Here is a 10,726-nt window from a genome sequence, read left to right on the forward strand (position 1 = left end):
TGTGTGTGTGTGTGATTTCTCAGATGCATATACCTGTGGGTACACGCGAAGTCGCATACATAAGCCAATTCGTTGGACAAAGTTTACTGTTAAGTTTGGGGCTTCGGTCGCTACTTGTTGCATCGATTGCTACTTAGTATGTCTATTTATTGATGACAGCAACCCAAACCGCATGCACTCAAGCTGTCTCTATCTTTGTACAGACGACCAATCCTCCAATACTACTTCTTGTTCACCGTACACGCTATCCTGAATGAACCGTGTAGCCGTGTCGCAACTACAGTACTACTGGTTAGCAAGTAAATGACCACTGTTTCGTGTGACAAACCACGCAAATATTTAAATATGGCACACGTAAGTACATAAATTTTCATATAGCGATAAAGGATAAATACCAAAAAAAAGCTAAAGAGAGTCCTCAGTCCCAGTTCCGATAAGGGATTCTACTCCACAGAAGCCCGCCAAAACAGACCAGGCGAGTTGGCAGCGGGCAGTTCCGATTCTCGAGCCACCAGTCCACCGCGGTACAAACTGTAGTGTATCCAACAACAGTATATAAATATCAAGTGTATTGTGCAATATGTGCATAATAAATATAGATCCATAGATATGTAGCTACACGTAACACGGGTACTGTAATACTCCTACTTATGTGCTGCGTGTTTCTCACAGTACGCTAACCTTGGTCTTTTGTTGTTCACTTATATTGGAGCTACCTGTGGCTATACTGCGCTAAGAATAAATCTACGTTATCGAAGGCATCACATATATGAACCATTTAAATACCTATAGCTATCACGTGCTGAATATATATTTGGTTAGTTGGCCTTACCACGTGCATCCACACTTGAGAAGCTGTGAGCAGTTGAGTACAGCAGGCCTGCAATAACGTTCCTATAAGCATATAAGCCGAGTAGATCTAACTCACTATGGGCATATCAGGTATGTTCTGAGACTAATGCGTTTATGTATTGATATCGCAATTTGATACGTTTAGAATTGTAAATAGTGAGAGAATCGGTGAGTTTGTTATGGGTATTTCAGGTATGTCTTCAGCGTTTTGTGTTCTTGTTATGAAAATACCGCGAGTATCGCTATGTATAGAATGGGTATTGAGCATATGCTGTGAGAAGTTCTAGTTCATGTTGTATTTTAATAGCTGGTATGGATGTTATTGATAGATACAGCTGTACTTTGACGGTTTTTCATTTACATATAGACATGTATAGAACTGACTTTTAGTTCCTTAACTGCTGGTGGGTGTAGGAATGCACGTGGAAAAGCACACTGCCCATATTCCGGCTTCTTTATTATTCATATGGTATGATTCAAGATGATCCATATTCATCTCGTACGTGAATATCGGGTCACTCCCGTGATTTTAATAGTCCGTTGTAACCTTTTTTTTCAGCCAAATTATTGAATATGTGTACTCAACGTACACATCTCATGTATAGTATCTATAGATATACGACACATGATTTATTAGTACTGCAACTGCTTTTTGTTGGCTTTAAATGGCAGGTAGCTCAGACACACTTTCAACACGACACTCACATGGCATGTGGAGAAATTTTCTCACCAGTCAGAATTAATCTGTATCTGTATCTACACATACACCATACTGAAGTGTAATTGTAGGATAAATCGTCTCTCCATATCGTCCCACAGGGTGAGTCAGTTTGAGCTCAATGTGTCATATATCCGACTCGTATGTCGTATAATCGATAGCTCGCCCGTCACAAAGATTTTCATACGACGCCAAGTCTTATGAAGTGAACAGAATCAGTGGCTACTACGGAAGTGTACAAGATAATGATACGACGCTCATAGTCAACTGTCGGATATATCGTTCTTAGTTGTCAATACAGAATAGGTTATATCTCACGAATGTCGAACAAGGTCAGTGGGATTGGAAGTCACTCAGGGAAGTCAAATTTGTTCCACTCAAGAGTATATTGTTATCGATGTTTAATAAGCTATATGGTAACCGGATTGTACCACACACATTATAAGCCAAAAATGTCGTACGACACCACTGTACATGAAATTTATTGCCGTAAACACAAGCAATAGACACACTAGCATTCATACAGATCGATAGGTAGTATACAAGCTGTATCGAAGTGGCATTGTACGACACAAAAGTCTTACAAAGTCACTGACCACGATATATATCGCCATGAACATAAGCTATTCACACGACAGCCTACAGGTCAATATCCAGTATCCATATTCTATAGAAGTAACCTATAAGGCACCGAGTGCTGAACTCGTTTTTATCTATACATAGTCTGACCTCGACATGGTGAATCCTAAGGACTCAATTAAATGTTTACTACATATGGAGGATCCTACTGAAAGCACAGGCGGTCGTATACTTGACAGAGAAAGAGCGTACGACATGTACGACAGGTCATACGACATTTGTTTCATGGCAATATGTTGCTAATCCAACTGGTTTAATGATCTAAAATAGGGAACATGTTGAGACAGGCAAACTTGAGCGCGAATGCTCTATAATGCCAGCCATTCAAATCTAATTGCCCTGTTTTTTTTCTCTCAGTGTTACTGCGTTTCTCCACGGATGGGTCTGTGACGTACGAAGTTGTACTCATTACATACTGATTTAAATGCAATTGTGATATCCATACATGAATACCAATCACTATATCCTTACATATTTACAATTAATATACACCGAATGAATACAATTGTGATATCCATACATGGATCCAATCACCATATTTTTACATATACAATTGAAGAATACAATTGTGATATCTGTGGATGAATACAATCTTCTATCCTTGCAAAAGTGTGATTACTATATCTTTAGATAGATACAATTATGGATATCCATACATGACGACAGCGACGACAACTACTATATCCTTATATAAATACGATTGCTATATCTTCACATAAATACATTTGTGATATTCGTACATGGATACAACCACTGTATCCTTTCATAAGTGTCAAGCACTTACTATACCCTTCCATAACTGCAATTATGATATCCATACATGAATATCCTTACATATATATATCGATTTGTCTTGAGAGGAATACAATGTTGATGTCCATACACGAATTCAAATACTGCATCCTTACATAAATATATCTATTGAATCCTTACATAAATACAATTGCGATACCTGTACGTTAATACAAACGCTATAGCTAGTTTGATGCGGTGAACACAGCTGAGAGTGCCGCGGAAGTATGAATCTTATGGAATGCAGAAACAAATTTATATATCTCGAGAGAGGAACGGTGAAAATAAATTCCGTAGCAGTCTTAGTCGCCTCGTTGACTGTGACACGCACAGAATAACCAAACACCTGGATTCTGCGAAGCCGCACACATATGTAACACATAGGTGTACAAGGAAGAGTATGACTATCCAGATAAAAACTATAAGTAGACTGTTAGGCGTATTCTTACCTCGTACAGCACATATGTGTGAGCAGATATATATGCCTACCCTGACAAAATCTATAAATAGATTATCTCACCAATTTGTCTGTAAATAATTCCCCCATTTTTCATACATACACAGAATTGCACAAACACCTGGAGGCGTGCAAAGTACCGGTAAACGTGGCCATTTACAAGGGCGAAAGCGTCGGCGTGGATATCAGTCTGTGGATATACAAGGGACTTTATGGTTGCTGCAATCAATTACTGCACGGCAAGCATACAGATAGGTATGGGTACATGTGTGGTTGTGGTCGTGTATACTCTATTCACTGCTGGGCAAACTGACGTGTATCGTCACACTTGGCCTACCCAGTTCCTGTATCAATACTCTTGCAATGGTTCAAACACTGACGTATATGTACATTACTGTGCAAAGTGTGTGGCTCTGCATCTTTGAAGTGCTATCAGCTGTATTTCTCACGCATATGATGGGAGGCTTTAAAGATTTCATACACGCTCTCACACCTGCAGGTATGCCTACCACTGTACAAAGCATGTCGACCATTTTTTCATATGTCAAACTAGTTTTCTTAGAGACACATACAGTGAGATTGAATATCATTTTGTTTATTTTCCTCCCTAAAGATGTATTTATTACTGTGCAAAGCGTGTCGCCCTGGTTCTTTCAAATAACATCAAATTAGTTTTGGTAAAGACATACAGCGAGATTTTATGTCGTTATGTTATGTTTATTTTCTTCACTGCCGATTTATTCACTACTGTACAAAGCGTGTCGATCTGCTTCTCCTTTCCAATATCATTGAAATATTGAAGACAGGAAAAGTCTTAAGGCATATACTGCGAGATGGAATGCGATCATGTTTATTTTCTTTCCTACAGATATATACATTGCTGTGCAAAGCGTGTCGATCTGCTTCTTCTTTCTAATATTATTACACTATTAAAAGTATTAAACTACTACAGGTATATACAAATGTATTATATACCAGCATGTTTATTTTCCTTCCTACAGGTATATCCATTACTTTGCAAAGCATGTCGATCTGCTTTTTTTCTTCTATATTATTAAACTATTAATGGGGTTACACTACTAAAGGCGTATACAGTGTGATTGAATACCATCATGTTTGTTTTCTCTCTACAGATGTTTATTACTGTACAAAACGTGTCGATGTATCATTTTATTAAGCCCTTAAATACACGAAATTACTATAGGTATATACAGTGAGATTGAATACCATCGCGTTTGATTTCCGCCCTACAGATACATTCATTACTGTGCAAAGCGTGTCGATCTACTTCTGTCGAAGGCGGTGACACCTGTCATTGTTTTCGATGGCAGACCTTTACCTGCCAAAAGCCGTGTGCACGAGGAGAGGCGAAAGTGAGTGCTGTATTTTGGTAACATCGGACCTGTCCGGTTCGAGGGTTTACATTGAACGTTGAGTATATTGATGTACATATCATTATTCTTTCGTTTCACGTATGTACATACACGCATGAACATACATGTGTAGGATTGGTTTTTAAAGCGTGTCAACGAAGAGAGACTAAAGTGAGTGCTATATCCGGTATCACCGAAGTTATTCGGTGTTTTGTTTTTGTTTTATCTACAAGTCTATGCAATGATACACGCATGCACATGCGTACATACACATGCAAGTGTAGAATTGGTTTATAAAGCGTGCCCACAAGAGAGGCGAAGGTGAGCATTTTTCCTGGTTTCACCTGTCTCATGCGGTCATTTTGTATTGAATGATGTTTTTATTAAAGTACAAATTCCGCTGAAATTGTTGTACGATTGCATATACATGCATATACATGCATATGTAGAATTGTGTCAACGAGCGTGGGAATGAGGAGAGACGAAGGTGAATGCTGTCTCTAGTATTACCAGACTGATTCGAGGATTTATATCAACCTGTGTGTATACTTAGCTACACATGTCTTCACATCCGTTGCATGCATATATATATATATATATATATTTGCATGTGTATGCATGTGTGAAAATACAGTACATGAATATGTTACATATCACGTTTTATAGTAGTCGTGCAACTTCCTCCCCATTATAATTCTAATACAAGCATTGTTAGAAATTCACAACTACCAGTTCTCATCCCGATATTGTATTGAGGAAAGCTGTGAGTAATCGTAGCAAGATGTGAACAAACAGATTAAGATTTCATGTCAAGCAATGGGACACGATGTTAGGTTGTAGTATTCACAAAATGAAATTATCTTGACATAGGAGCTTTAGGAAACGGCGAAAGCAATCCACACATAGACATACGTATGGTGCATATGCATGTATAATTACATACATATGATATGCACATAAATATGTATGTGTGTGTGTATACACAGTCATTCATACATATGATAAACTCGACATATTGCTAAGTCGTATCCGGCAATGTGACAAGCTAGACTAGTCAAGCTGGGCCCAACAGAGACATCTATACGATACTACACACAATATATGTTCGATATGCGATGGCAGACCTATGCAAAAATCATACTAAAATCGTATTACATATCACACAAAATTAACAGACGGAGGTTGGAGAGCAAAGCAAAGGCACGGGAAATGATGGATAACGGGGATATTCATGGGGCTCTGGAGGTATGCCAATAGCATGCGATGCCCTTGCGTGACTTGAATGTGGCTTCAGGGGGTCGAGCACAAAGTTTTTTGCTCGTGATCATGTATGGTGTGCATTTATCTGTGTTGAGGAATGTAAATATGTGTTGATCACTTCGTTCGTTTGCTCGTGAACATGCATAGGTGTGTAAACGCTTGAGTTCAGTAGTGTATATGCGTGTTGAGCACTTGGTTTGTTTGCTCGTAATGATGTATCAGTGTGTAATTATTTGAGCCGAGTAGTGTGTATATGTGCTGTACACACTGCGTTATTTGCTCGCGATCATGTATATGTGTTTAGTTGCTTAAGTTGAGTAGTGTATATGTGAGCTGAACGTTTAGTTTGTTTCCTCGTGATCATGTATAGGTGTGTAGTTGCTTGTGTTGTGTAATGTATAAATGTGTTGAGCGCTTAGTTTATTTGCACGTGATGATGTATAATGTGTAATTACTTGAGCTATGTAGCGTATATGCGTGTTGAGCACTTTGTTGTTAGCTCGATCATGTTTAGGTCTGTATCTGCGTATGTAGAGTAGCGTATATAAGTATGCGTGTGAATATCCCACATATGGCACTTAGCTCCTGTATGTAGTGCATGAATCTTAGGCGTGGTTGTAACATGCGTGTGTGACTATGTGGGTTTCTATGCGTGCTACCTGATGTTCTGCTACACCTGTGGAAAATCTGTTACATCGACTCTTGTGTGAATAAGTGTGGTGGGCTATATAGATCGTTAAAGTATCCATGAGCATCGTCCACTTAGCACTATCATGACTATTATATTCTCTGACTCATTTCTCGTCATTCGATGTTATACGCTCTGCATGGCCACATGACTATCACAGACATTCAAGAAGAGTCTCACTGTCACCAACGACATGGCACGAGCCGTACACAAGGTATGTGTATATGGCAGCCTATACTGGGCCTTTTTAGGTCTTAATATTGATGTGTCGAGAAAAAGGCTTTCAGTACATCGTCTCCCCGTACAAAACCGTCGCGCGATCAACCTTGTTCAATAACCGAGGTTTACTTACCACTTTACACACGGACGCGTTTATATGTATTTTTTTATACTTCACTTCCTCATATACACACCAATGTGCACCTATGTATTGTGTACTAATATCCACGTGCTTTCTCTGATATGCACAGATGTGTCGAGAGAAAGGCGTGCAGTGTATCATCGCCCCATACGAAGCCGACGCTCAATTGGCGTACTTGTACAAGCGCAAGTACATCACCACCGTCATCACAGAAGACAGTGATCTCATTCCCTTCGGAGTTAACAGAGTATGTTCCTGCAGTTTATACAGTGCATGCATGTACGCATACGTATATATATGTAGTGCATATATTCACATGTACATGTGTGTGTACGTATGCACATGTGAACTTGCTTTCATGGTCTACCCAAGTTTAGGAGCTTGTGCACTTTATGACCTCTGGAGACAATAGAGTATGTTTGTGGTCTGTGTAAAGATCTATCGACATTCATGGCGAGGTTGGGTGTGCTCCGTACGCATGCACGTTAGCAACCTGATTTTTCAAACGGGTATGAATCTGTTTGTGCTTGTGTACTACCATACATCTGGGTATAGGAGTATGCTCGTAGTTGTATAATCACGTTTGCTTATATTGTTACATAAAATCTATCTGTTGTTGTTATTGATGTGAACACGCCTGTGAGTATTGTGGTATACTATGCCAGTGCAAGTATATCACCCCTTTTGTTGCAAATGACGGCGGTCCTGTACTGCCGGAGTATAGTGTGATCTGGGTATAGATATATGATATATGTTTTATGATAATCAAGTTCTACATATATATGATGTAAATATGTAATATATGGTATATGATATACATAGTATATATGATATATGACATATGATGTACCTGTATATATGTATTATGGATATATGGAATATGTATAGATATTTGAAATATGATATATGCTATATAAGTTTTTATATATGATATATAGAATATGATATACACTATATAAAATAGATATATGAGTTATGTCTAGATATATGATAAATGGTATGTGATATATATGATATTAATATTTAATATTGGTATGTGATGTATATCATATATTTGATTAGGATATATGAAATATGTTCTTGATATACGAGCGATAAACGTCATCTTTATTTGTACTACCTACTCTTGCACGAAATAATGAATATGTTATGTGAGTAGACATCATATATGTATTGAATGTTGTGTACACTTATTGTTTTCAAAGGGATATATAACTTCGATTATATTTGTTCTTACATAGGATGATCCAAGTTGTTTTTATTCTATATTCGCGTATGTATACATACACCTACTGGAAAGCTCTATACCCATATACACTATTATACCCAAGTGTTATAAAATATTGGTAAACTCCACAACTTCCTGTAAATTTGTATACCTACTGGAAATTTTATAACCATATACATCTATTATAACCCTGTGCTATAAAGTATCGGTATATTCCAGACCTATTTGTACTCTTGTACTCTCTATATTAAATAGCTTATTCATTCATTTATACGTACACCTATTGAAACCATTTCATATCCATATACATCTGCTACACCTTCGTGCTATAAGTTATACGGTATATTGTTGATGCCATTCAGTAACCATTTGTGTCCTTGACCTCAGCATACAGACTCTGACAAACCAAAACTACAAATTCTAAATATTTAGAACCCTAAAACCCTATAGATTCTGACGAAAATGGCAGATAACGGCGACGGCTATGAGTTCTGTGGCTCTCGACTGGTGGGCAATCGAGGTAAGGGTACAATTGCGAGTGCAGCCTTACAGACAGGGAATCGCAAAATGTCTGGCAAAGTAGTTCAGATGTACATAAAATATGCACTACTCAAAAACCTCATCTGCTTAAGTGTAGCCCATGCTCAATATACACTACTCAATACACCCATCTGCTCAACTGTAACCAATACTCAATATACATTACTTGGTACACCCATCTGCTAAATGCAACCAATACTCGATATATATGACTCGATACACTCATCTGCTTAAGTGTAGCCAGTACTCAATATACACTACTCAATACACCCATCTGCTTAACTGTAACCAATACTCAATATACACTACTCAATACACCCATCTGCTTAACTGTACCCAATATTCAATATACACTACTCAATACACCCTTTGCTTAAGTGTAGCCAGAACTGAATATACACTACTCAATACACCCTTCTGCTGAAGTGTTACCAATACTCAATATACGAGTATACAGCTCATGACTGCAAGGAAGCAGACGTGGAAGTACGTATGTTTAAGCATGCAGTTCACATGGACATATAATATTCAGTACTCAGTTTACATTTCTGAGTATACACATCGTATGTGTATTCAAGATACCCAAGTTCACCACTGTGACAGCACTGAAGCAGTTCTCTGTGTATTTCAACTGGTCAGATTTTGGTAACTAAGTGAAACACCACTAGTGACGTGGATTTGTAACGAAGCATATGTCTGTTGAGTTATATCCATCAAAGCAATCTTGTGAGTAGAAGTTCATAAGGCAGGCATGTGCAGTGAGCAGTGCTATTGCACAGATCTCGATATGAACAGTTGTGCATAGGCGAAGTAGATGCTCATGGATGTCTCACACACATGCACCTTTGACGTATGCAAACATTTATATAATTAAGGTGTGCTTTTTTTTCCATCCTTGACTGAATATGAAATCGTGTTCGTAAAGTAATGGGTGGTGTTGATGTGTATGGACATCTTTAACCCGATTCTATACCTAACTTTGGCGTTATTTTTCTGGTTTTTATCTCTATACTCTTCCCAGTCGATCGTCCCTAGTCGATCCATATTCAACAAGCCCTTCCCACATTCGCCATCAAATTGTCCACACAGAATGTCTATTGTAGCTGTGTATAAAGCTAAAAATACATATTCATTTGTGTGCATAGTATATTAGCGTCTCCTGTGTCGAAGATTGAATCCGATTGGCATCACCATTGCAGATTTGAAGATCGAGTTGCGAGGATGGACCTCGGGGCGTCTACTGGAGCTCTGTGTGATGAGTGGTATGCTATGCCACACGACTCGCATGTGTAGACATGGGGGTACCACATGCACACGTGCATGCACATACATATTCATAAACATATGCATATACACATATACATACGAATACGCATACGCATACGCATACGCATACGCATACGCATACGCATACGCATACGCATACACATACACATACACATACACATACACATATACATACACATATGTACACTTACACATACACATGCACATACACATACACATTCACATGCACATTCACATACACATTCACATTCACATTCACATGCACATGCGCATGTACAATATACATACATATGCACTTTCATATACACATACCCATACACATACACATACACATACACATGCATATGCACATACACTATAATATATATATATATATACATATACATATACATATATATATATATATATATATATATATATATATATATATATATATATATATATATATATATATATATATATATATATATATATATATATAGTATATATATATATATATATATATATATATATATAGTACTACTACTACTA

At 37.8% G+C, this 10,726-nt stretch overlaps 1 protein-coding gene across 1 annotated transcript in view; it reads left to right on the top strand.

Moving 5' to 3' along the window:
- Window positions 1–5,932: 5,932 nt before the first annotated feature.
- SARC_04238 (hypothetical protein) overlaps window positions 5,933–10,726 on the top strand; it is a gene marked incomplete at its 5' end in the record, with an annotated part of 7,791 nt that continues 2,997 nt past the window's right edge. Inside the window, 5 exons of the mRNA XM_014301934.1 lie at window positions 5,933–6,076; window positions 6,940–6,993; window positions 7,250–7,387; window positions 8,819–8,937; window positions 10,108–10,170. Coding sequence (XP_014157409.1) covers window positions 5,933–6,076; window positions 6,940–6,993; window positions 7,250–7,387; window positions 8,819–8,937; window positions 10,108–10,170 — 518 coding nt within the window. The remainder of the gene's footprint in view (window positions 6,077–6,939; window positions 6,994–7,249; window positions 7,388–8,818; window positions 8,938–10,107; window positions 10,171–10,726) is intronic.

This window comes from Sphaeroforma arctica (genome assembly GCF_001186125.1).
Source record: "Sphaeroforma arctica JP610 unplaced genomic scaffold supercont1.232, whole genome shotgun sequence".
NCBI lineage: Eukaryota > Ichthyosporea > Ichthyophonida > Sphaeroforma > Sphaeroforma arctica.